The 27,962-nt window shown below is 40.8% G+C and overlaps 2 protein-coding genes across 3 annotated transcripts; one reads left to right on the top strand and one right to left on the bottom strand.

Moving 5' to 3' along the window:
• Window positions 1–8,588: 8,588 nt before the first annotated feature.
• Window positions 8,589–16,290, bottom strand: hormad1 (HORMA domain containing 1). Of its 2 annotated transcripts, XM_054622092.1 has the most exons (17): window positions 16,258–16,282; window positions 15,959–16,020; window positions 15,545–15,600; window positions 14,727–14,871; window positions 14,551–14,614; window positions 14,439–14,475; window positions 14,303–14,323; window positions 14,119–14,145; window positions 13,935–14,002; window positions 13,272–13,423; window positions 12,152–12,309; window positions 11,913–11,990; window positions 10,994–11,054; window positions 10,571–10,623; window positions 10,031–10,099; window positions 9,177–9,230; window positions 8,589–8,853 (listed from the first exon to the last, which is right to left on the bottom strand). In XM_054622092.1, exons 4-17 carry the CDS (start codon window positions 14,815–14,817, stop codon window positions 8,758–8,760), a joined length of 1,029 nt encoding a protein of 342 aa, XP_054478067.1. In that variant the 5' UTR covers window positions 14,818–14,871; window positions 15,545–15,600; window positions 15,959–16,020; window positions 16,258–16,282; the 3' UTR covers window positions 8,589–8,757. The 2 variants fall into 2 exon arrangements, with proteins under 2 accessions (XP_054478067.1, XP_054478066.1); XM_054622091.1 differs by lacking the exon at window positions 15,545–15,600 and having other exon boundaries at window positions 16,258–16,290.
• A 1,195-nt stretch (window positions 16,291–17,485) lies between these two features.
• ensab (endosulfine alpha b) lies at window positions 17,486–26,731 on the top strand. Its single transcript, XM_054621010.1, has 3 exons — window positions 17,486–17,651; window positions 20,642–20,764; window positions 23,234–26,731. The coding sequence occupies exons 1-3, from the start codon at window positions 17,595–17,597 to the stop codon at window positions 23,396–23,398; spliced, it is 345 nt and encodes a 114-aa protein (XP_054476985.1). The 5' UTR covers window positions 17,486–17,594; the 3' UTR covers window positions 23,399–26,731.
• Window positions 26,732–27,962: the final 1,231 nt, after the last annotated feature.

Raw genomic sequence — 27,962 nt, 5'->3', positions numbered from 1 at the left:
AGCAGGCCGTAAAATCTTTTACATTTGGTTTAAAACTGTTTGTTTTCTGATGTGTGTTGTGCTCCGGTTCATTCACAATGATGAGGATGAGGAAGAGGAAGAGAAGGTAGCATCAGCAGTTACAACCCTTTGACTTCTCGAAAGGACGAAAGAAAGTCATTTAGCCATTTATATTCCAAAATTGTACATTCTGCACCAGAATAATGGCGTCTCTGAGTTGCCTAATCTTTCCTTAAAATAGCAATAAGAGTTTAGAAATAAAAAGGAGCAAAATGCAGCAATTAATCAAATAGTTTCAACTTCATCAAACCTAAATCTAAGTGAAAAGACCCACATTTTACTCAGAAATGTACATTCTTGACGATCAAAACTTCTGTTTCTTCAACAAAAAACATCTTTAAACATGTCTTTTCCCGTGCAGCGTGGAGCTAGCTATACGTGAGGCCATCCAGTTGACAGCGAACTGACACTTCCCAAACAACAGCTCATCCTCCAAACAAACCACATGTGCGTTTTGAGGATTCATCCACAGAAATCCGCAGCGGCCTCAAACAAGTCTTGGGGGGGATCTTCTTCCCCCGCATGCATCCCACCAACGCCGCTAGATGTCTGCCCTCCCTTGTCTTAAGCCAGCCTTGGGGTTGGTGGAGCTGCTAATCTCACACGCTATACGGCTGAAATGGAAATTGTGTACGTGTGCAGGGTGGATGGGAGGGAAGAAGAGGGAGGGCCGGGAGAGGAGAGAAGTGGCTGCCCTTGCACCTTGGCGAGATGAAAAGCCCTCAAAGCCTGGAGAGGAGGAAAACACTGGCAGGGCAGAAGTCAAACTCCCAAGGCCGTAGAGAGAGAGAGAGAGAGAGAGAGAGAGAGAGAGAGAGAGGGAGATCTACCAAACTTTTTCTTTTCGCCCCGCGGCGGATTGTGTATGTGGTCAAACCGAAAGACCTGGTGTGGAAAAACTCTTGAGTTACTGTATGCGAAATGTACATTCAACGCCGTTTGCAAACTTCCCGGGAAACTTTTGTTAAAAGGCTGCCCGACTGCGGTGACCTGGTTTAGTGCTGCACCGTTTCTGACAGATTGAATTACTCGCCTAAGGTATCGCAACCATGTAGTACTTTTATTATTTAGTATTTAATTTGGATTAAGCTGATTATAAAATGTTACTGTGCTCCATGAGTTTGTGTGCACCAAAAAGCGACCTGAGTTTTTAGGTTCATCTTTTTATTGACAATTTTACTGGTTTAAGTGTGTAATAAAATTCAGTGACTCTGATTTTAACACACACAGCAACACAAACACACACATTTATGGCCATTAAAATGTGTTTTCTGTACCTCTATCTGACGTCTTATAAGAGATGGGGTTAGAACACCTTCTAAAGTCAAGAGATCTCTGTATTTTCATAATTTTCTGTGTGCTTCTCACTAGATCGACGTGAATTGAAATAGTTAAGTAAATCAGAAGTTCTCAATATTACAGTTAAAATGATGATGATATTTATCAGGTTGTTTCCTCGTGTTGTCACGGAGACCACACAAATAGTTATTAATGCATAACTGACAAACTTTGTTGCTCATTTAATCACATACAGTTAGAGAGAAGTACTTAAATTCTCCCTCCGCTGAAGTATGTTTCTTTGCTTATTGTTCCTTCACTTGTGTGTTTGACCTTCGTCGTACAGAGTGATGGATGTGCAGAGTTTGACACGTTGTTTATTGAGTGTTTTTAACATTAATCTGCTGAAGTTTAACACGAGAGGATTTCATAACCGAGTTGATCGAGGTCTAGTGTGATGTGGAGATGTGAAACCTTCAGTGCACATTTACACTGAGAATGTATGTTTCAGTAAAATCATCTTTTGTTCAGCAGTTTAACTTTCGTAATAAAAAAAGAATTGTCTAGAATTTCCAAAGACGATGATGTAGGTTTAATTCTTTTTTGAGGAAAAAGTCATATAAGAGCCAAATTATTGCATTTTTTCATGTCTTAGAACATGTGTGAGGGTATCTTTAAGATTTTAAGCAAAGTTTTTACTGTAATTTAGTCTAAAAACGACCACAAAGCTGCTAAACGTTGGGCGGCAAGAATGCAGAAAGGTTTCAGGGTTTAATTGTCTGGAGTAAAGCGAAGGAGAGACCTCGGCCTGAGTGTCACAGGAGAACGTTTAGTGACACCAAAGCAGAGTATCGATACCATATCACAGGAGAGCCGTCATGACATATCGCATTATTGATTATTTGTCACACCCCTTTGGTAATTAAGGTTAAAGACACCTAAGTGAAAATTGAACATTTGCCCTTCTTGATGCTCATTCCTTTTCTGGCATACTAAAAATATATTTACAAAAATGTATATATATATATATATATATATATAAAATGTATATATTCTTTATTCTAATTCTTACAAGATCCCAGTATAGCTGAATAATTTGTAGTTGTTGCGTTCTTGTCTTCAGAGGGAAATGTTACAGTCAGCGTTTTTTCCGGAAACAAAATGACTCTTCAGTAGTAAATATTTATCGAAACCCACTTCATTCAATCCCACCAGAGTAAAAGATAAAAAGTCAAAATAAACTCTTAATTCAAAGACTCAGCTACCAGACTCCGCTGACAGAAACATTTAACCACGCTGATCATTGTAAAACACACTGAATTCAAACTAGTCAGAAACAGAATAAAAGTTATCAAAAACCTTTCAACTGTTCCAACAATCACCAGATCTGGTATGAGAGATTGATAAAGTAATAAATGCAAAAAAAAAGAAGAAACCACCAGAACTAACACAGTTTTTCAGCAAAGGGAAAACATTTTTTTCATGTTTTCCAGTTTAAAAACCTGCATATACACAGTCATTTTGGTGGAAAACAGGTGTTATTTCTAAGTTTCTAGCTGCCTAATGAATCCTTAGATGCAGTGGATGCAAAGAGACTTTTACGATGTAGTTTGGAGTCTAGTTCTTGGGACTTTTTGGTCAAAAAGCGCCATTATGTCACCACTCCAGCTCCAAAAGACAAAGGTAAAACAAAGGAACAACAGAGAACAGCAGCATTAGAAAAAACTGTCCCACATTTCAGCCCTCTCACAAATGACTTCATGAATACTTAACTGCTTATTCAGTGTTAGTGTTAAAAAGTGTTAAAACTCTAAAAAGTCAGGCCTTAAGCTCTGGCAGCTTGACCGCAATCATTTACTTTTTTGCAGAAACTACAGTAAATTCCCCCATTTTACAACGATCAATACACAGAAAAAAGGGAAAAGAACACACACTGCAGATGCCTGAGCAGCTGAAGCTGGAGGTTAAGTGTTCACATAGAGGTATGCGTGCTAAGAAAGAAAGAAAGCGTGAAGCTCAGGAGTGATCTATGTCCTTAAGCACCTCGCTGAGCTTTTTCGCCGGGCACTCTTGATGAGTTTCCTCTATGATTGGTTGGAAAAAACAAGTCTAAGTGATGTGGCCCTGCAGTCACCTGACCGTCAGCGCCGGGCCCCCGTAGCCGCGGCCGAGTCGCCGTGGCTACGGGGGAACGTATCGCCCAGGTATACACGTCAGTCCGTAGTTATTCATCGTCCGTGATGTTAACGATTACAGCATGTCGATAGCAAACCCAGGAGTTAAATGAGTTTGTGCACTCAGCTACGCCTGCGCCTTTGGCGGTTCAAGGTCACTCCCGTCCTTCCTCCTGACAGGAGGGATGATTCCCGCGGCCCGGGCGCTCGGCTCAAGGTCAAGCGTGCCACTATTTAGAACAAATAGATACATAAAGCACTCAATCTCGCGGGTCGGTTAAGCATTGGCCGAGACCTTGGGCTGGGGTAAAAGTTGGCCCCGGCAGCTCGTATATTTCGTCCTGTACTTGTATTTCAGCTCGACACTTTGTCACCCCCCCCCCGCCTCCTCCGCCCTCACACCTCCACTCTACCGGCTTTAACGCTTTGATGTCCCTATTGAACGCCAAAAAGTTAGCATTGATTTTTTATCACCTAAGAGCTCACCGGAGTGCAATGTGGACGATTCCGTGGAGCGCCGCAGGACGACGGGACGCTGTGTTTATCATCCGGCTGAATTTAAGACTCCCCTCGCCCTCCCTTTTATAAAAGCCGCTCTGTCGGACATACCATGACCAAAAAGAGCTGCTGTTCACCTATGGAAAAACAAAACACACACACACACACACACACACAGACACAGACAGACAGAGAGGCCCTTTGTGTTTGAGCAGGACAAGGCCGGGGCGCGTGGCGAGAGGACACACTTGATCTGGAGTCAGTTAGCAGCTCATGCCTATCGTTATGGACAATGGGTGCAAAGGGGGCAAGTGTCTCCCTCCCCTTAGCTCTCCTCTCTCTCTCTCTCTCTCTCTCGGCGTGCCCCCCACCCCAGGAGACACGAGCCGGGGCTGGGCGCTCTGATGGCCAAGCGTGACATTTAAACCCCTGCCCTCCGGTAGCTTTAGGGGGGGGGGGGAGTGCAGAGAGAGAGAGAGAGAGAGAGAGGTCCATCTGAGCGAAGAGAAAGAGGAAAATAAAAAAAAGGGTGTACGGACAGAGTGCTCGCCCTATAAACCCCCTGTCCCTCCATGCACACCCCCCTCCTGCAGAAATCCTCAGTGTGTCAGTGTGTGTGGGGGGTGTTATGGGGGGCCCCATTGTGCGGCCTGCCGCTGAAGAAAAGGGCCCTTTTGGAGGTAAACAATTCAGCTGTCCACTCTGATCACAACGGGGGCACATCCCATTGCTTTGAGCATCTGTTTCGTGGTTAGGTGCTGGTCCCCCCCAAACCCCCCCACCCCACAGCCACTCGCCAGCGCTGACCATACAAACCCGGTGAGCGACTAAATCCCTGGATGTGCAGGCCCTCTGCCACCTGCTCTCAGAACCCCCCACCCCCCCAACCCAAACTCCTAATTTTTTGTTTTTTCTCATCCACGTATTCTGATCGATAGCGTTGACTCTCTGAAAAGACGAGGTGAGTATCTCGCCGTTGGTTCTTTAGTAGGAATGACATACTTTATAAATTGCGTACAGTGTGGAGGACAACTGTACGAGCTGAGGAGGAGAGAAGATGCTCTCTCTCTCTCTGTCAGCTCGTTTCCGTGGCTACTCATCGCCCCCTCGTGGTCGTTCAGGATATTTCATTCCTGTTTCTATATTCATCCACTTCTTACTCTTCATGTAAACACACAGTGGTGGATCACGTTTAGACAGCTTTGGGTACAAATACTACAATGTAAAACTACTCCTCTGCAAGTATTCACAACGTACTACACTTAAAGTGTACTCTTAGTTATTTTGAATAAAGTTTTCTTGTTGCCTATGACTTCTATCAATTTATATTTTTAAATAATGCTACATATTTTTGCACTACATGCCGTATTTTAATTATTTCTGTTTGTTTTATCTTCTATTTATTTGTATTTTTTAACAACCTATTTAGGTCTTTTTCATTTAGCCTTGTGTCTCTTTTAAATGAGGTTTTAATGCAGTTGTATGGAAAATGCACATCAGCATCAAAAGTGGCGGTTTCATAGTGTTATATTATTATATTTTGTGTTATGCATCATATTTTGGGAGTCAAAGTCTGATCTGCAAAGTAACTCTGGCTGCCAAATAAAATAAAATATATATAAGTAAGTATAAAGGAGAACAAAAGGGAAATATTGAAGTAAAAGTACATCAAAGTTGAACTTAAATACTTAAGTACTTAGTTGCCTTTATCTCTGTTTACATACAATGCAGTGCTATTTTTATGTAAATGTATCAGACAGTATAAGAATGTTTAATCATCAAAGGCATTTATTTCAAAAAAAGAAAGAAAATGAATTCCCTTCATGCTTGTTTTCTTTTCATTTGAGTGACATATTTTCCAGATTCATCCGCTGTCCGAGCCCTCCACCTGACTCCGAAGGGTTAACAGTGAGCTGGGGAAGTGCTAATCAGCTCGGAAACATTTGCTGCCCTTCTGGCAAGGTCACAGGGGTCACGGTCTCTGGACGTCCACTCCATCCCTCGCTCCTCCCCCTCCTGCTGCAAAGCCCGCCGCCCCCCCCTTGGGGCCCATAGGCCCTGCAGGCACAATCACCGCAGCGCCACTATAGGCTCACAGAAGCCGGCTTTAATCTACGGAGCCCCGGGATGGACCGCGGCTGTCTGTCCGTCAGTCCGTCAGGGTGTCTCTCCTCGACCGGACCCAGGCGGCCCCGGACCTGAGCTATCGACTCAGCGGAACCCAGAGTTGTGATTGGTCTGCGGAGGCCCCCTCCTGCTGTTTGGCCAGCTGATTGATCTGTCAACACTGACTGCTGGACGTGTGTCCCTGAATTTAATTTCAGAATTCATTTCTGGGAGACGTGTGCGTACAGAAATGATGTAGAGTCCCAGGAAATGGGAGTGTTGGATCGTGGGGGGGGGAGGCGAAATAAAACTGCAATTTAGATTCCTTTCCTCACCTCTCCGTCATTGAACACTGGTCTACCCTTAAAACATGTTGTTTTGAGGGTTAAAGCGGCCCATATTCAGGTCTATGTGCCTCCAACTTTTCTAATCTCAGAGGGTTACACACAGTTCTCAAACACGTGTATTTTTCCAGTGCACGTTTTCTTTCCATTCTCCATGCTTTTGGATACATTTTGCCTTTTGGGCGCCATTTATCGATTCATTTCTGTGATGTAGTGCTGTTGCAATGTTCATAACTGAGATACTGGTTATCTACAATACATGACTAGGCCAGCAAAAAAAAAAAAGGGGGGGCCTTTACCCACAATGCATTTCATCACTTATCAATACCCAGAGTGGCCCCCCCCCCGACCCCCACCATGCCGTCAAAATCATAATAAAAAGTGTTGAGAAATGCCAGCGGAGGCAGGGTGGTGAGGAGGTTAGGTAACCCTGACTCATTTCACAGCTCATAAAGCGCTGTCAATGCATGCTGGTGTGTGTGTGTGTGTGTGTGTGTGTGTGTGTGTGTGTGTGTGTGTGTACTGTCCACCATGGATTTCCCAGTGCATTCTGTTATCAGAAATAACCATAAAACACACATAAAGCACAGACAATGAAATAAGTGCGGAGGCCGAGACAATGCCCCGTGTTAGGAAGTGAGGGCTGATTTGATGGAGTCTCTCGTCCCCCCCCCACCCTGTGTTGCAGACACAGATAGGTGGGGGCTGCTTGGATATGCATCACAAAGGCTTCCTGCAGTATTGATCCGCAGTGGGTTAAGGCAGTCTATCAGCAAATGTCCCTCTCTCTGGGAAAAACAATAGGAGATTAAAAACACACAGCTTGCCGGGGCGGGAGGCTGCTGATGGGGTGGGGGGTGGGGGGCTTCCTTATCTGGGCCCAAAGGTCACTGTGTACAGATATAATCCACTTTCACTTAACAGCTTCATTTAAGGCACCTCGCATGCAAATGTGTGGCATTTCCTGGGTCTGATCTGAAGGCCGAGGTTCTTTTTTCTCAGAGGCAGGCTCAGTTGAATTTCCTGTCCCAGAGGTTTTTGGTTTTTTTTACTGGCAGGAAGCTTAAACTATTAAATCTTTAAACTGGTAGAAAAAAGATTTCCTCTTTACAAACGGAGACGGAGCATGAACAGGTGTCTGACGGCGTTTTAAAGCAGCACGTCTCCAAGTTACTGTACGTCTTATGACTTTATTACTTAATGCTAACACTGACATTAATGCTTTTCTATAACCTATTCCCATGCTCTGTTTGAGTATAACCTCCTGATATTGTATGTCTTATTATTTCTTATTTAAATACTTATTTCTAATCATTTTATGGTTTATTTGTTTTTTGTCATATTTGGTATCGTTAATTTATCTTTTGTTTTTTGTTAAATGTGCTTGTATTGTATAATTGTCATTGAGAACCCCCTTTGACAACAAGACGGTACACCTCAGTGTGTTAGTCCTAATAAAGAATTTCCATATATTCCAGTCTGCAGGGCCAGATTTAAAACACACACTTGCTGTACACAAAGCACACACTCTCAGAAACACGTACATACCAGAATGAATGCATGTCAAATCTTCAATGTGTACAAAAGGACTCCTGCAGCAAACTTAATGTGTGCAGTTCAACTGTGCTGTTCTCCACATTTTTATGTTCGTCATCACTGCCAGCTCACAGCTAATAAAGATATGACTCACATTAAATCCTGGCACGCACCACAGCGCCCTCATGCATGACAGTAGCCTCTGTAAACTGCTCCTTTTATACACCGTTGGTGAGGCGTGTATAGGAGCGATATACAGAATGTCACAGCTGACATTGATCACGTGACCAGATGATGCTGTTTACAACTGTCATCTACCCAATGATTCGTCCTAACACAGGTTAAAAGAGAAAGAAGGTAATCCTTTCCTTCTGACTGACTCTGACAAACCAGATGACTGATGTGTCAGAGACTGCACACTCCTTTTGTTGTACTTTGATAAAACACATTATAAATCAAGCTCACTTGACTTTATAACCAAGTGTCATTTATTCAAGTATGAAGTCCTGGTTAGTAAACAAGTAACAGTAAAACAGACCGTTAAAATTCAACTGAAATATCGTGTTAATGAATATATTTGTTCAACTCCAAATCCACATTTTAGATTTGCGTTACATTCAAATAAACTGCACAGCAAATAAACCCAAAATGAATGCAATAAGAAGAGGGATTCCCTTTAAAAAAACAGCTATATAACTTGAAATTTAAAAAACATGTAATGTAAAATCGATACTTCAGTGCAGTGAGGTGGGGGTGTGAGGTCAGAAGCGCTCTTTGGGTTCGCTGAATTTGCGTTTCTTCTTGGGTGCGGAGGTGGACGGCGTGTCCTGGCTGTTGGGGATTTCGTACTGAGAGACCTGCAAACAGCAGAAGAAGAAGAAGAAGAAGACACACCCAGCTGGTAAAAAACAGTCCACCACAGAATGTTGTGCGTCGACTGACTGACACAACATCCCACTCTGAGAGAAAACCAGAGCGGTCGGTGCTGACTCATCTGTGAAGCAAACAGGGCTCCTACGCATCTTCCATTTAAGACATCCAGCCTGTCTTCAGCAGAAAACGGCTTCTTATGTAAAAGTAGAGCTCGGATATCTGCTCGCCGTGTTACTGACTCATAAACTATTTACATGAAGTCAGAATCAGATCAGAGTTTAGAGAGGAGGATGGGAGAGGCTCTTACACTTTTGTCCTTCATGTCTGTCTCCTCCTTGTTGTTCACAATCAGGTTTGTCTGCTACACACACACACACACACACACACACACACACACACACACAAAAGTTATAATAGAGAATAATCTGCTAATGAGCTTCTCTTCTATCTTTTTTCATTTCTCTGATTATTTCTCATCATTTTCATCTTCACCTCATTTTTAACCAACATTTTAAGCAACAATTAAATCATTTATATCTTGAATCTTAAAAATAATGGACTTGTTTGACAGTTTTCAACAAACGGCACATTCCTAAAACAAAGGTTTTTTTTAAAGAATGATATTCACAGTCTAGCTGTTCTAACATCGACCACAGAGGCTACATTTACATACACCCTACTCAAGATAAGATAAGATAAGATTGATTTGACTTAAACAATACTTACATGCCCATATGTACATTGAAAGAGTTATTAGTTCTAGAAATTGAACCTGCCCATACTTCCACTATGATAAGATAAAATAAGATAATCCTTTATTAGTCCCGCAGCGGGGAAATTTGCAGGATTACAGCAGCAGAGAGGAAAGTGCAAACAAGAGACATAAGTAAAAAACAAGATCAAAACAAGTATAATAAATAAGTAAATAAGTAAAGAATATTAAATAAGTAAAAAAGTTGTACTGAAGGTCAATGCATATAAACGTCATAAACGATTTAAGATAACATGAGTAAATCATCATAATCAACTGTGGAAAAACCCAGAATGGAAGTCTAACATGTGCTCAGTCTTAAGAGAGATACATCCTGATTGGTTCATCAACAAAACAAAGTGACCCAATCACAGAGAGTCCCTACGAGGGTCTCAGGTTCTCTGACTGACCGTAGTGGACTTGAAGATCCGTCCGCTCCGGGTCCTCCTCGGGCCTTCCATGTCGGGGGTCTTCTCCATCTGAGAGGGGACAGATGGCCCGTAACGTGAGCGACCATTAAGTGCACTTAAAGTGGCCCCCTTTTTATAATGCGTGTTTATGCAGAAAACTTCTATCATCGGCAGAGAAACCCTTGATGTATTTTTGGGGAAATCCTTTTTTTTAATAACTGGTTTTGTTGAGAGACATTCTTCTCTACATTAACGGTCAAAAACGATAAAAAAATATTTCCTTCTCGTTTCAGTCGTGTCTCTGCTCCCACCAGATGTGACAGAAACTTGTTTTTCTCTTTGTCAGCGCGGCACATTTACACGCTACAGAGAAGCTTTTCTTTTGCTTTTATGTTTTTGCTTTCTCACCACCAATTTCCATTAGACAGGAATGAATCAGGCTAATGTGTAACATTTTTGCATTCTGCAGCAGAAGCTTGAAATTCATTGACGTGCAACTTGCTCACAATAAGCGTCGGTGCAGTTAACAGTCACACGTACCTCTGTGGCTTCCTCGCAGCACTCGATCTTCTCATGACAGCTCATCTGGATCTCTTGAGGTCATGGAAAAAAAAAAGAGATGATGTTCATCTAGTTTCATAAGTCTTATCCGATAATAGGCATTATTACTTCTGGCTATTGAGGATCTCTGTACGTTTAACAGGTTTTTAAAGAGAACTTCCAACCTAAATTATGTGAAATCAACCAGATCAAGACCTCTCCAGCTGAGTTTCATTTTTAAATGTCTTCAAACCCAAGTGACGCCTTCAGCTAAAAAACTTTATGACACCGATATCTACCAGTTTATAGAGATGTTTATCATCAATAAGATAGAATGACTTTAAAATGCACTTTGGAGACACAAACAAACTCTGGAGAAGGTATGTATGAACACAGTGGAGGGGAAATGGACGGAGGCTTTACCAGTGTTGTCCAAGTCCATGCTGTCGTTGTCGGGCTTCTCCACGTCTTCGATCACATGAGTCTAAAGATTAAAACATGTTATCTGGACGCCATGATCACAGAGTGTCAACATGCTGACCACGAGACAACACACGCATTTCCAAATTAATTTGTCAGTGACCAGAATGTCAAGATGTCATGACACGTTGAACGCCGTCTTATATCACTACAAATAACATGACGCTAACACTGATGTTGAAGGGGTAACAGAACAAAAAGACAGTTCGAATGTGTTAAAACACTCAGACACAGTACAGTAAACTACAACAGTTTATATGGAAGTGGGAGGTTTGTTTGGTCAGTGTTTGTTTTGCATGACATGTAAGATGAGGTGAGACATGTTTGTAAAGAGGTTGGCTATTGGTTAATGATGAAGAACAGATGCTAAGAGACAAGGTAGGGAGAGTAACGATTAATATTAAGTTATAATAATGATGAAAAGGGAGGTTATGGGTGGGGTTTTTTGTCTTGAGGAAAGCCCCATGCCAGCTTACTGATTTTATGATCAAAAGGAGAAGGGAAGTGGTCGTTTTATCGCCACCTGTAGGAGGGATTGGACTCCATGTTGGTTTGGGGTAAACACTTTTTAGTCTTTTCTTCTTTTTGTCCCCAGTCTTCCCCCTTCTCTAGTTTAAAAATCTCAGTCCAACCAGCCCGATCTTTGTCCTCATCATTTTGTCCTCTGGGTTGGGTTCTTACATTTTTTTAAAGTAGAGCACATATCCTAAAAAGCAAAACTAACCTGGGGGATAAAATAGTTAGTTTGAGAATAAACAAAATTACTGTGAATATAAATATATATATATATATAATATATATATATATGTAATATGTCCTGCTGAGTGAACAAGCTGCACATGTGAGTTGTTTGTGTGCCGACCTGCGACAGGACGCCCTCCTCCTCCTCCTCCTCCATCTTCAGGACCCACTTCTCCGTCACATGAACGTTCCCCTCCACCTGCAGACATTCAACAACATGCACAGCTGTCAATCACAGATCAGCTCACAGAAGAGTTGACTTCATGGAGCCTTGTTGGTTCGGAGACAGCAGGTCTAAAAATCTGTCCATTAAAGAAAGAGGATATCATTTAAACTTTTATTTGACTTCCTCTCATTCACCTGCTCCAGTCTCTGTCTCTCTGTGGCCATGTCCAACTTCAGAGTGTGGAAGGGAGTGACCACCTCGCCCATGGTGAGTTTCACCGGCTCCTTCTCAAACTCCAGCGTGTCGCCGTCGCTCTCCTTGAAGCCCGGCGGCTGGTAGTCCTGAGGAGTGACTGGGAGAGAGACAAAACAAGAAAAGAGGCAGCGTGTCGGGTCATCAATCCCCAACACTATACACGACCACCTAACATTTAGAGACTGGTGACTATGCAGCTACGTGGAAATCAGCCTGGTTAATCTTAGCAAATCATTGTCTAGGTCTTTCTGATAAACAGGTAACAAAAGAAGTCTCAAAGTTATCAAAATAGAAATGGACGGTACAAATTTGTAAAATCTAGAAATGTGAAAATAATGCAAATAGGTTAGAATCAGAATACCAATTTATTTTCTGTTTACCCTATCAATGTCTATTTTCCATAAGACAGAGTTTTGTGTCTGATGTGGATTTTCTGCATTGTGAGACTTTTCTGTCTTCTTATGAAAGCTGTTTCCAAACCTGCCCTGACAAACTGTCCCTCTGCAAGACACTTATTGTTATTATATTCCTTTATTGATCCCCACGGGGGAAATTCGGGTGTTGCAGGCGGTCACTGAGGGGCGACCTCACAAAAAATGGATCTCAGCCGCTGATTTGACTATGAATTGTGCATCCCCTGAAACCGCTATCTGCACCGTCTCGAGGTCCGATTCATAAACGATAATAAGGCTAATGATATCACAGGGCAAACTCTGACATTGAACTTAAGGCCAGTGTGTGCGTGTGTGTGTGTGTGTGTGTGTGTGTGTGTGTGTGTGTGTGTGTGTGTGTGTGTGTGTGTGTGTGTGAGGGGGGGTGAGTCAGAGACCACACTGAGTCAATTCATGCCTGGCTAAGGCCCAATAGACCATATACTATATGGTCTATAATAATAATAAAATAATTCATTTGACCCAAACCTATATGGCATATAGGTTTGGGTCAAATAATTATTTTTTATTATTAAAATTATAATTAATTAAAAAAGCTTTTCAAATATTTGGGCTCAATTCCATTTATTCTTCACTGAATCACAGAATTCTGATCAGTGTGAGTTACCGTTGTCGTAGTAAGCCAGCTTCATGTTGAGGCACACGTTGTCTGGCAGAGGACCCAGGTTCTGCATCAGAGTGTAGAGCTTCCTCACCAGAAGGATGCTGGCCTTCTTTGTGTTGCCGCATGACATCGCCGACACCTTGTTGTCGTTGTTGCTGATGAAGAAATGAGGCAGGATGGGAAATGAGAAACGCTCAAAATCAGCTCAATGCTCTTTCATCATTATATCATTCCTTTGTTTTAAAATATAGTTAGGAACATCAATATGCCATACTGACATTTGTATAAGTGTGTGTGCAGACACTTTGATTTTTTTTCATTTTATGTAATAGTGCAGTAATAAAATTAGCATCTTAGCTTTACGTGTTTCACTCATATGTAGGTCTGATAAAGAGACAGAATCTGTTTGTTTTGTTCTATACTCTCCTATGGTATGGAGTAATTATTTCAAACTTTAAGCCACATGGGATCTAAGAAATCAGAAGATATCAAAGGGTTAACTCATGCACTTGTTAGACAGAAAATCAAGTTACTTCCTGTTAGGTGAGTTTAAAGCCAAAGCCAGAGATGAGTCTAACTTGTGTTTTTCCTTTTTGTTAGTTTCTTGCATGAATATGAGGTTTAAATATTGTTTTATGAACTTCTCATGGAGATAAAAAAACAAACCTTTCAAAGTCCATCTGCGCTCCTTCTGCTGTGTAATGGATCCTAAACTGGTAATACTCAGTCACTTTCTGAAAGACAGGTGCTGTATATGAGATAAGTGATACTCCTATAAACAGCCTGTTATCTGTACAGTAGTTTAGCATCGTTAAACATCAACAATGGCAAGAGGAAAGTCCCACATTACCTGAGGCTTCTCTGGGTCAGTGTAGATCTAAAAAAAAGGACCAAATGAAGAAAATAACCATCATGACTATATTATTTCTAGATTTATTTCAGGCTTTAGTATTTAAAAGACTGAATGCTGCACAACATTAGCTCAAAAAGTGTGTAAAGCCACAGATCCTGGATGTCATTAAGAAAATACTTACAGACATGATGACACTCCGTAGCTGGTGGAGGGGGGGGGAAATAGCAAAAACTTTGACCACATGGTGAGACACAGGACAAAAAAATATAAATAAGACTTTTAGGAAAAATGTATGAAAAAGGTGGAATGTGACTTACATACTTATTCTGGATGGCATCAAAGCATCCCTGCATCCTAGAAGAATTTAAATAACACTAATTATCCGTGACACTATCAACCACTGTGGCCAGTGAAGTTGTTGTTATTCACCATTGAACAATCTGACTGGCACCGGGACAGCTGCGCTCCTCTTTCAGGATCATCACTTTCTGATCTGTGGGAAGAAAAAACATCTTTGCAAATATTTCCAAACAAATACACCGAGGTAGCTCATTGCGATTTGCAGATGAAATAACTTTCCATGTGCCCATGTGCCATTTTCTAACCTGCAACATATTTGCTGCCGTAGGCTTTCTCTGGGAAAAGCCCCCGGAGGTATGTGATGCCAGACACAGCGATGGCCAGGAGCTTCTTCATGACAACCAGGGACTGCTGCTCTGAGACAACCTGGTTGGGCAACAGCTGAGTTTCCTGCATGAGAGAAACAAGTCAATCGCATAATGAGTGCTGCTTAATTACATCACATTACAGTCATTTAGCAGACGCTTTTATCCAAAGCGACTTCCAATAAGTGTATTCAACATAGGTATTCAAGAGAACGACTAGTCACCAGAAGTCATAAGTGCATCTCCTTTCTTAAACAAGCATCTAAGAGCATAAACCAGAGCAAAAGTACAGAAACAAACTAATATGAATACAATAAGTGTAACAAACTAATATGAATACAATAAGTGCAACAAACTAATATGAATACAATAAGTGCAACAAACTAATATGAATACAATAAGTGCAACAAACTAATATGAATACAATAAGTGCAACTAACTAATATGAATACAATAAGTGCAACAAACTAATATGAATACAATAAGTGCAACAAACTAATATGAATACAATAAGTGCAACAAACTAATATGAATACAATAAGTGTAACAACTAATATGAAACAATAATGCAACAAACGAATACAATAAGTGCAACAAATTAATATGAATACAATAAGTGCAGAAACAAACTAATATGAATATAATAAGTGCAACAAACTAATATGAATACAATAAGTGTAACAAACTAATAAATTCAGCCAACTTCTGCATGTAAACCAGTGAGGTCTGAGAAATATGAATAATAAGAGTTTTATTACATGGTCCTGTTGATTTTCATGGTTGAATATTGGTGTGGATCATCATATCACAAAAACTGGTTGTGGGAGATTTAAAAACTGATTAAAAACAAATCAAAAATCCTGATGTTAGAAGATAATCTCTGCTTTCACCACAAACCAAGTGTTAGTGCTCATGAATACACTATAAACATTGATTTTGCACCTAAAATCTGCATCTGCAGGGTACATACTGCATGCAATCACAATAATGTTGCATTTAATGGACATATTAAAAAGTGCAAATGCTTCATTATTATAATACACCAGTGAATGCACTTAATTCAGTCACAATTATCAATGTTATTTTTGTAAAACTAAATATAAAGCATCACAAAAACACTGTATTTACATTTGTCAGTGTAAATAAATATAAATATAAATATATATATATACCTGTGAAGTTCTAACTTGCTGAACACAGGCCATTGTAGAGGAGAGAGGACACAGAATAAAAGCTGCAAAGAAAAGAACAGAAAGCATGTGAGGTGGATCCACGTGGCTTTAGCTAGCTAGCTAGTTAGCTGTTAGCTAGCAAGCTAATGATCATTCCCCCAGTTAGCTAGGCTGCTAAATGCTAAAACAGTTTCTGCCACAGTAAGATGAAACTGTTATGTTACTAATAATATTTTAAAACAAAGACATTATAAAACAATCAGTACATTTTTTAAAGATTTGGACGCAAGCTAGCTTACATTAGCTGGTGTGCTAACGGTTCCCGCTAATTGTTTGATTGACAGGTAGCAACCGGAAGTTACAGCGCAGGGAAAAGTGTAATGAATAAAATAAAATTAAAAAAATATATATATAATAACTTGGCTGCCGATTTGAACTTTAAACTCATTATGGTGTATTAATTTATTAATATATATATAGATAAAATATAGATAATATATATTCTGTGCGTCCCTCCGCCGCCCCCCACTCTCAACCTCGTTAAATGATTGGCCAACTGGCTGTCAATCACAGAGAATGCCCCTATTAAAGCCATGCCATTGGCTGTAGCGGAACCCTTCTCGCTCTCCTATTGGTTACTGTATATGTCGATTAGAGTGCTAAAACAGTTTCTGCCATACTAAGATGAAACTGTTATGTTACTAATAATATTTTAAAACAAAGACATTATAAAACAATCAGTATTTGTTTTTTTTATTATTATTATTATTATTAATTTATTCATATATATATATATAGATAATATATATTCTGTGTTGATGCAGTGCGTCCCTCCGCCCCGCCCCCACTCTCAACCTCGTTAAATGATTGGCCAACTAGCTGTCAATCACAGAGAATGCCCCTATTAAAGCCATGCCATTGGCTGTAGCGGCACCCTTCTCGCTCTCCTATTGGTTACTGTATATGTCGCTTAGAGTGCTAAAACAGTTTCTACCATACTAAGATGAAACTGTTATGTTACTAATAATATTTTAAAAGAAAGACATTATAAAACAATCAGTATTTTTTATTATCATTATTATTATTATTATTATTATTATTAATTTATTCATATATATATAGATAAAATATAGATAATATTAATATATAAAATAAAATGTAATATTTTGTGTTGATGCCACACTAAGATGAAACTGTTAAGCTACTAATAATATTTTAAAACAAAGACATTATAAATATTATTATTATTATTATTATTATTATTATTATTATTATTATTATTAATTTATTCATATATATATAGATAATATATATTCTGCGTTGATGCAGTGCGTCCCTCCGCCCCGCCCCCCACTCTCAACCTCGTTAAATGATTGGCCAACTGGCTGTCAATCACAGAGAATGCCATGCCATTGGCTGTAGCGTCACCCTTCTCGCTCTCCTATTGGTTACTGTATCAGTCGCTTAGCAATAGGACACACCTCCCCTCTCCTCCTCCGGTGACGTCACATCTCGCTCCGCCATTTTTGTCGGGGAGCAGTCGTGTCCAGAACAGGAGGATTAGATTCAGCACAGGTGCAACCAGAAACGACCAGCTCGGAACGGGGACACTCTGATTGTCCATCTCGCTCAAACAATGTCGTCAGAAAACCTGGACTCGGACACTCAGGTGGACTACGAGGACGAGAAACAGGTGTGTGCATGTGTGATGTTGTTGGCTAGCCACCTAGCATGCTAGCTAGAAGTGGCTAAGCTAGCTGTAAGTGTGTAAGTGTGTGTGTTGGGGGCTCTGCTGCACCAAACCAAGGGAGGAGGACATGCATGTGTTATGATGAGTGTTGACATGTGTTTAATAACATAACATAAGTGTCCCCCCCTTTAAAGACACTTTGTTGTGGCCCTTGTCTTTGTGTCATTGGGGCCTCATTGGTGTGTCCTGGAGGGTGTCCACATGAAGACATGTTTTGGTGGTTTTTTTTGTTGCTTTGCACATGTTTTGTGAACCCACAGACTTGGCTGAAGATCCCCTGATGTCCTCCTCCTCTTCCTCATCTTCCTCCTCCTCCTCCTGGCAGTGACAGCAGCTGCAGTGTGACAGTGCTTCCGCATACAGGAACCACAACAAGGGCAGTGATGTGCAGGTGGTTCAACAACTTGGATCATCTGTTGACATCTGATTATGGGTCGACACAGAATCACAAATTACAAATTGGCCTCAGAGGGCTTTAAAATCTGTACACATGAGTGAGAGACTCCTGGATCAAGTCTTTCTACTGCATCTGGTGCTAGATAATGTAAAAATAAAGTAAAGATGGTAGTTAAGGGTTCCATTTAGTCTGCTGAGGTTTGATAATAAACACATCATAATATATATATATATAGTAGCAGTCAAAAGTTTGGACACACCTTCTCATTCAACTACTTTGAAGAATGTAAAATATAAAACATATTCTGGTTTGTTGAGCATTTGTTTGTTTACCACATAATTCCATATGTGTTTCTTCATAGTTTGGATGTCTTCAATATTAATCTACAATGTAGAAAAAAAATACATAAAGAAAAAACATTGAATGAGAAGGTGTGTCCATACTTTTGATTGGTACTGTATATATTACACAGAAATTACCATCTTGTGAACTTCAGAAAGATAGAAATCTGATTAATCAGTTGATTTGCTTTGCTGATTCAGATGTCTGAATTGTTAATGATCCATAAAAAAAAATTGCTTTAATTCATAGTGAGTAAACACAGAAATACTTATGTATTTGCTGTCAAACTTAAATCACTCAAATACATAGTGAGCATAATTAGGGACACATAAGTGCCTCCTATCACCGGTGGACCCAAATCATAGCACTGCTTACATAACTGTATTTTATGTTTCGTCAATATCCTTTGTAAAGATACCAAATGTATAATGAAGACATCTGTATATAAGATAAGATAAGATAATCCTTTATTAGTCCCACAGTGGGGAATAATAGCAGCAGAGAGGATACTAGACAAGTAAAAAACAAGATCAAAACAAGTATTATAAATATAATGATGCATTTAGATACTCAATTTTCTCTGTTTTTAACAGTCCTATTGAATAATGATGCTATTTCTTCAGTCATTTAAGTGTGATACAGCTTTTATGAACCACTAGAACAAGCAGATATATTCTGTATAATGTCAAACTTTGACACCTTTCAGGGGGATTTGTTTTACAGTCCTGCTCATAGCTGTTTAAAAACTTTGCACAAATAATCTGTCTCTGCAGTTTCCCTGCATGGGGGCCGAATATAGTGGCTCATAAATTTCCCGTCGTGGACCCAAGTGAATACGCACAGTCCGTGCCACGCGTCCCCTCCCTCCTCCTGAGGGAATGTGTTCATTGGTTTCTGTGTCCTGAGTCACATTTTATCCCTGTCCCAGCAAGCTTTGCAGGCAGAGTGCCATAGCAGACGTAGGTCTGAGCAGTGTGCTGCTGGCTCATGGTATAGTGAGCTCATAGGCCTGTGCAGTGAGTGCATAGATGGCCTTTGGAGCTTGTCCGCTGTTGTCCTTCGTGCACTTTCACCTACTCTTTCCTGAGACAGTTTAGCCTGCAGTCAGAGCACTTCAGTCTCGCTATGAACACAAATAAGGTGTGCCCTGGTTGCCCAAACTACTGACCTCAACGTCTGCCTGACAGGGACTGGATTGACTGGTATCCGACCAGTTTGGCTAGTGTCAGGCTTCTGTAACTCCATCCTGGCATTGTCAACTTGTTGTTTTTGTACCTCAATTCCCACAAATCTTATTTTTTTATTTTTATTTTTTTAATATAACAAACAACAGGGGAATCGCTGTATTTTATGTAAACATGTTATTTATTCTAAAGAGTGACCCCCCCCCCCCCCCACACCACACACACACACACACACACACACACACACACACACACACACACACACACACACAGGAAGAAGACATGGTTTGTCACATCCACCTTTATTAAAATAACAGCATAGTAAACGCATGATTTAGTCATTAACAACCCATTCTTGTCATGCTCAAAGGGACGTGTCTGAAGTAGATTGTAAGCATAAATTGTGTGTAAAGTTGTCTAATGTGGAATACTTTATTTACAGTAACAATTTAACATAAGTAGATCTGATGAACAAGACTTGTTTAGACTTGTGAGTTCATTCTTCATCAACTAGTTTAAGCTTTAACGGATGCATTCATTATACACAATGTCCTTATAAACATGACTACCAAGGAGGGCATTCGTTGTTAGTTTTCAATCTAAGCTTTTAAAAATACTTTAAACTTCTTTTTGTGTTTGTATAAAGCTTTGTACCTCATCTTGAGTTATTGCTTCTCAGTTATGATGGTAACATGAGAGACTGTAATAGAAGAACATTCATGTTGAACATACTACCTTGAAGTATCTTCAGATCACGCTCGTCGTTGTCATAGTTTTTAAGCACGCTTCATAGAAGAGATTTATAGGAAGAGTGAAGAGGCCCTGTTCGTTACAGTGGGCTTTACTGCAGGTGTTTGTAGGGTGACCTTGATTGAGTGTCTGTCACATAAACAGCTGTTCCAGTCCTGCTTTAAATTGTTTTCTGAAGATGTATCCGCTGACCCCTTTTGAAGGAGCCCTGTTTTCTGCAGAGGAGGAGTGTTGACGTCCGTTCGTTCTTGTCTCCACAGGACTCCCAGGAGAAGAATGCAAACCCTGTGAAGGCAGAGGAGGCCAAGCTGAAGGCGAAGTACCCCGGCCTGGGCCAGAAGCCCGGCGGCTCAGACTTCCTGATGAAGAGACTACAGAAAGGGGTAGGCGACCGGGGTTTATTTACCACATGCTCAGAGACGGTTATGGCTGCAGTCAACCAGAGACAATCTTGGTCGATTTGAAATTCTACCTGCTGTCAGTCGAAAAGAAAATTTGATTAACTAACTTAGATTTACTAAATGGCCATCGTGAACTGAGTGCACTCCACCTGGTAGCCTAAATTCATTATAAATAAACATAAAAAGCGATTTGAAGCACATACAATTCTTTTTAACCGAATCATTTTATACTTAAACTCACACTCGCACTCAAACCTGATACTGTTCAGGGTTTTTTAACACCCATCAAACCTGTTATGAGAGCCAATCCGCACCACCAGACCAGCTGAAATATGCATCGCCTGCAAACCACCGACTTCATGCTTTACAGTATCACGATCGTAAGGACTGCGGCTCAGTGGGCAAGCGACCTTTAACCTCGAGGTCGGTGGTACGATGTCCGTATGTCAAAGTGTCCTAAATAATTGTAAACATGTTGTGCTTTATAACAATAAAGAGGAGCAGTAAAAACCAGTAGCCCAACCCTGTCATTAAAGACATGAACTCTCTCTCTCTCTCTCTCTCTCTCTCTCTCTCTCTCTCTCTCTCTCTCTCTCTCTCTCTCTCTCTCTCTCTCTCGTGTAAAACGCCATGTCAGGCTAGTAAATTATAGCAACTTGCATGCCCAGATAAAATAAATATTAAACACGTTGTTTTCTCCGGACCTGATGAGGCAAGTAGCTGTTGTGCTTCCTCCTAAATAAATAAACATTAAGATTAAATATGACAATTTACTTTTAGTTTTTGTTTTGTGCTAATAAATAAGTAAAAAAAAAAAAAATTTTGGCAAGTGGTGAAAGAAAACATTAATGTTGCTTCTATCTAAAGCTTTCATTTTGACGTCCATTCAACAAGCTTACGGAGCTCAATCTATTTAACAAGAGAGAAAAATAAGTTCTCCATCAACTGAACCTCAGTAGACCACAATGCAATGCAGCCACATTGTAAGCATATGAAACACAACGGCCTGAATTTTTTTCTTTTTTATTTGTGATCACAAAGGCCTCGTTCTATCTCTTCTCTCTCACTTTTCCTCGTCTGGAAAAAGTGTTGCTCTCTCCACCTACACGCTCTGTGTACGTAACAGACAGCTTCCCCCTCTGGACAGCGCTGAAAGTCATTCTGGGAAATCACTGACGAGGAGTAGGAGTAGCTGAGGCAGGCTGAGGGGGAAGCCAAATGGTGAATTGCAGTACTTAATCAAAAGATAACTCCCAGATTGGACATCAAGACCGATGATATCAAAACGTTAGAGAACCTGTTTTACTTTTTTTCTTCTGATTGAATCTGAACAACACAATACTCCTCCTGTCACACTCAAACAACGCGTCAGGCATAACTGAACCCTTTCTTCTTCTGGTGTTCAAAGAATAGGTTACATTTCAAAGGTCCATCTTATGATGCAACACTCTCGTTGTAATAATTCCTCCTGTCCATACTGGCCGTGGAAATATCACTTCCAAAATGTGATTACAATTTAAGATATGTGGACAAAATGTTCCCAAAAAGCACCCCCCGCACTTACATGCGCTCTGTTTTGCAACAATTATTTTGTGCATACCCACGCAAGTCGTGCATTTTCTCATGCAAGATTTGCCATTGCCCTCCGGTGCAGGAGTGGACTCTGTAAGCAAATCTTGCAACAGGCATACAGTAAGGCCAGGAAAGGCCGCTGACCAACAAGCCTCGCACGAGAAGCTTTGCTACAGACCTGAGGCCTCGTAGCTTCAGCTGAACTTTGGAAAACATTTTTGCACAGAATAAGGACAGTGGATTTCTTCCACTATCTCTTATATTGGTATTGCATTCAAGAAGTACAACCCTGTGCCTTCCTCGTAGCACTTATTGTATTCGTATTAGTTTGTTGCACTTATTGTATTCGTAGTAGTCTGTTGCAATTATTGTTTTCGTAGTAATCTGCCTCTGCACTATACTTTTGCTCTGGTTTATGCTTTTAGATGCTTGTTTAAGAAAGGAGATGCACTTATGACTTCTGGTGACTAGTAGTTCTCTTGAATACCTATGTTGAATACACTTCCTGTAAGTCGCTTTGGATAAAAGCGTCTGCTAAATGACTGTAATGGAATGTAATGGAATAGGGAGGCCCCCCAAAACCCAGTTCTAAACTAGCAAGCAATGTCGATTATTCTCTTAATTAATTGTCTTTTTTCTACAAAATCAAATCAAAACAAAACATAAGAGTACTGATAAGAAACCGAACCGAAAAGTGGTATCGAATAAGATTACTAGAATCCGATAACCTCCATAGGGGCAGAATGGACAGGTTCCATTTCTAGAACTGATAACTCTTTCAGTGTACATATTGTTTAAAACCTTTGGAAGTCGAACCCATGTTTTTCTTTATTCATACATCAGCTCATCAGCATGTCTCCCGTCTCTTCTCTCACACAGCAAAAGTACTTTGACTCCGGCGACTACAACATGGCCAAGGCCAAGATGAAGAAGCTTCCCGTGGCGGGGCCCGACAAGAACCTGGTGACCGGCGACCACATTCCCACGCCGCAGGACCTGCCCCAGCGGAAGTCCTCCTTGGTGACGAGCAAGCTAGCCGGCTAGCCTCCATCATCCTAGAAGCACCCCTCACCACCATCCCCCCTGGGGCTCCCGTCAAATCTCCCTCCTCCTCCTCCTCCTCCTCACCCGTCTCCCTCCCTATGTCCATCCCCCTCTCTTCCCCTTTTTTCATCCCCAGGCACCACTGGCTTTAACATGTCGGGCAGAGTTGTATGAGTTGAAACTCCATTTGCTTGTATGTGGGTGGGGCGGGGTGGGGGGGTCGGAGGTTTTTGGGCGTCCCCCGTGAGGTCGCAGCCTTCTCTGCCCCCCCGCCGCGCACAGCTCTGCCCCCTCCGCCGCACACTCTGCTCCACCGCCTCCCTTATGTCTTGGTTTTTTCGGTGATCCAAGATGCATCACAGTAGGTGTGTCATCAGGCAGGGGGTTGGACGGGGTGAGTTCATGCACTTTGTAGTCTGTATAGTATGCTTTTTGTTCTTTTTGGGGGTTTTTTGCATCCTAAATGACACCAAAATAATGTGCGCGAGGGAGTTAGGAACCATGATCGCAGCGCGTTGGTTGACCTTTACGTTGCCCATCCGTGCTGGTGGCTCGGCTTTAGCGGGAGGGGTTTGCAAGATGTATGTCAATAACCAAACTTGTGAGGGAGGGCTGCATAGCTTCAGAGCTCTTTAGCGTTCACTGACACCATATTGGGGAAATGGGCGAAATGAACGGAGGCTCGCTTTCATCTCATCCCGTTCGAGGTCGTCCGATGCAGCTCGGCCAAAAGGGGATTTAAAGCACCGACCTTTTTATTCTTTCTCTCTGCTCATGTTGCTTTAAATACCTGACTCCCTTTTGCTCCTGTTCTCTCTGGATATGCTGCATGATTGTAACAAAAAAAAGGAAATTGAACATGTTTTTTTTTTAGTGTTTGTTTTAAACGGGAGTGGGGTATCTGCTTAGTGGTAGGAAGTATCAAAACAAACACACGGAGCCCTGAAACGTCCACAGTCACACTTCCTCCCTCCCTTTTCCTTTTTGCTGACCCGACAATCCACGTGCACACGCTCCTGATAGCGGCCGAGTGCAAGAGCCAGCTGAGTATGTCCTCGTATTATTTTTAACGGCTGGACACCTTGCCAACAGTTTGGTTTACCGTTGAGTTGCATCAAGACGTGTGTTTACTATGAGCCTAAAATATTTGTGGGGTTTTGGAAGCATCCAGCATAGAGTGTGTGTGTGTGTGTATATATATATACACACACACACACACACACACACACACACACACACACACACACATGCTTCTGTAAATATAAACAAGCATGTAATTCGTGTTAAGCTTCAGACGTCTTACTTTCTTGGCGTCTTTGAAAACACCACTGAAGGTTAGACAGTGTGACACGCTAAAACAGGTGTTTTGACTAGACCGCTATATTTGATCACAAGAAGTCCCTGTGGAAAGACAAGAAATAGTCATAGCATCCACATGTTCTGTGAAAAGTGTTTTCCAGACCGACCGAAAAAAATTATTCTTATTCAAGCTGCTTGTTTAAAAACAAAAAAAATAAGGATGTTGTTTGCTCATCTTTTTGTGTTGGAGATGGTTTATCTCCATGTTTTTAACACTTTTCAGAATACACCGTATATCACAGTCAGACGTAGCGGTTCCCTTCACATTCACAAACACTAACTTTAGTAGAATACTACTACTACTACTACTGCTTCACTTAGCTGGAGTGAATAAAAACTGCTTCTACCACCAGCGCCCCGTAGAACAAAAGTGTTTTCCTCCCTAAAAACCGACACATTTCACAGACTGGTCCTTTGATCTCAGGGGTGTCACCTGGTACCAACAGGTGTCAGCCCGGCTCGGTGGGCTTAAAGTGGGTCACTGCATGCCTGCAGGAAAGCACTCGCTTCCAACACTTGGCAAAAGCAGAGAGAGATTTTATAACACAGGGTTAAGCGGGGGAGGGGGTGCAAAGTTTGAGCGCATGCTTTGCACCCTCATCCCACCTGTTCATGTGGTTCAAACCTCTGAAAGAGGGCGAACGATTGCGTTTGGCAAATCCGCGAGACCTTTGAATGCGCGTCGTCCACACACGGACGCCGGCGCTCTCTGAGGATCAGCCTCCTTGTATAATACTGCTTCAGGGAACCTTCACAAACGCACACTCTGCACCATGTAGGCTAGGTGACGGGGTGCGCGCGCCATCGCGTTCTCAACCTCACTTCTTTCTTTTCATTTTTTTTTTTCATTGAGACCTAAAAACGTGTCAAATTTTTGCAGTGGGAGAAAGAGAACGGACCTGTACGTACGTGCTTGTTACGGCGTTGTATGATTGCACTGCTTTTTCTCTGTTCCAGCCATTTTGTAAATAGACTTCAACAGGAAGGGATTATTTTTCTTTTTTTTTGTGTGTTGTTTCCCACCTGCTTTTCACTCATGATTCAATGGTTCCTCTCTCCTTTCAGTTTAACACTACTTCTGCTCTATCTCGGTGAATTGCAGAGGCTATGTGAATCTGTATCATATGAAAATATGTGTAAATGCTGCTGATTCAGTCAAAGACAAATCTAAGCGATGATAACCTGTAAAGAACACCTGTCCTCTTGGTTCTCCCAGTCCGACTCCCTGAGTGTCTCTGTTTCAGGGTCCTATAGCTCTTGTGGCAAAGTTAAATTCAGTTAAGACTAAATCCAAACAAAACTACAAACATTTAAAGGTGCATTGTTGAATTGGATCCAACCTTTGGATCTGGAAAGAGCCAGAAAAGTCTGGAACACTTTGTGGGACTTTGATTGACAGAAACAGATCATCTAGCATCATATTGTGTTCAGTTTTATCCTTTTATCAAGTAAAGATTGCTAAAAGAAAAATGGATGAATAAGCGAAAAGAAAACGACAGGACAGGAGTTCTTGAATGCTACTTGATGTTTGGCTTTGCACAGAGCGGTCTGACGACAGGGTATGTTTCAAAACCCCAACTCACAGGGTGTCTCTCGTTCAGCTGAATAAACATGTGCCAGAATGTATAAAGAAACGACAGGCTGTGTGCTCTGAAGTACATTGTGCTGCTTTTACCTTATCCGTTGTTTATCTTGTTGTTTCTGCGAGTAATGTTTTTTTTCTTTCTTGTGTTCTCTTAATGCATTATTAGTATATTTCATCCTGGCCCAAGATAACTGCAGGGAAATCAGAGGCACCCCTTGCTTCCAAGAAAAAGAGAACATAAGGGTTTACATGTTTAAAACAAGAGGATGACTGGAGAACACAGGAATGATTTTAAGACTTCAGAAAGTACAAAAGTACTCGGAATGTTTCAGTTGTGTGGGAGTAGGTGAGAGGATTTTTGTCAGTATTTGAAATAAACTTTTACATTAATACGATTTTCTTGTTGTTTTTTGACGTTAGATCTTTTGTTTCATTTATGTATTCGTTGGGGGACAACCTACATAGGAGGGAACGCATAATGGAGTTGCTGAAAGGAGAAATGCTTCCCTCTGAACACCAGGGGGAAGCACAATCATTTATATCTAACACGTGACTCTTAGACAGTTCTGGTCGTTTCCTGCATTCCTAACATAACAAGGAAAATTCTAGTTATGTGGAAAAGAACCACAGGTTGAAATGTCTCACAGACTGGGACGACAAGAAGTCTGCTGCCTTTTAAACTTTAAAAAAAAGTGTCAATACACCCTCATGTGATTTAAAGGTTATGTTTGATGATATATATAGCAATCTGTCCCACTTTTTCCCATTTACTGCTGTAGATAAATTACATGTCAGTGCAGCCTACAGCCAGGGTTGCTTTTATTTGATTTATTAGTATAGAATAAGTGTCACAGTTTAGTGACATAGTAAAAGAAAAACAAGATAAAAGAAATTAAAAAACAAGTAAATAAGCAATAAAAACAGTAAAGAATCCAATGGTATAAATGGTCATGGTATAAGTTGAAACATGTTATTATAGCCTCTATTGTCATTATTTTTAGTCACATTCTTGTTGATGCTATAAATATGGTCAATTATGGGGAGTGTTTCCAGTAATGCGGTAATCGATTTCATGGAAAATTCGGGGGAAATATATAAATAACCCACAAAATAAAATCACCATATTTAAGCCTCCTTTATTCTGAAATCATCTTTATTCTCTTCACATTTCCATTTATAACCCCATTTGTTAGTTTACCACATAATTCCATATGTGATCCTTCATAGTTTGGATGTCTTCAATATTAATCTACAATGTAGAAGAACATAAAAATAAAGAAAAACCATTGAATGAGAAGGTGTGTCCAAACTTTTGACTGGTACTGTATATGTACACATATTTGTGTATTTACATTTATGTAAGTATATATATGTATGTACATATGTGTATATATGTATGTATGTGCATATGTATATATGTATGTATATGTGTGTATTTATGCACATATATATATTTGTGTGTATATACAGTACCAGTCAAAAGTTTGGACACACCTTCTCATTCAATGGTTTTTCTTTTTTTTTTCTACATTAATATTGCAAAACGTCACTAAAATACAATGTCATGGTATGAATTGAAACATTTCCTTATTATAGCCTCTGTCATTATTTCTCTATTGT

This window comes from Anoplopoma fimbria, chromosome 20 (assembly GCF_027596085.1).
Source record: "Anoplopoma fimbria isolate UVic2021 breed Golden Eagle Sablefish chromosome 20, Afim_UVic_2022, whole genome shotgun sequence".
NCBI classification, from domain to species: Eukaryota; Metazoa; Chordata; class Actinopteri; order Perciformes; family Anoplopomatidae; genus Anoplopoma; species Anoplopoma fimbria.
This window is presented reverse-complemented; position numbering and strand designations above follow the sequence as displayed.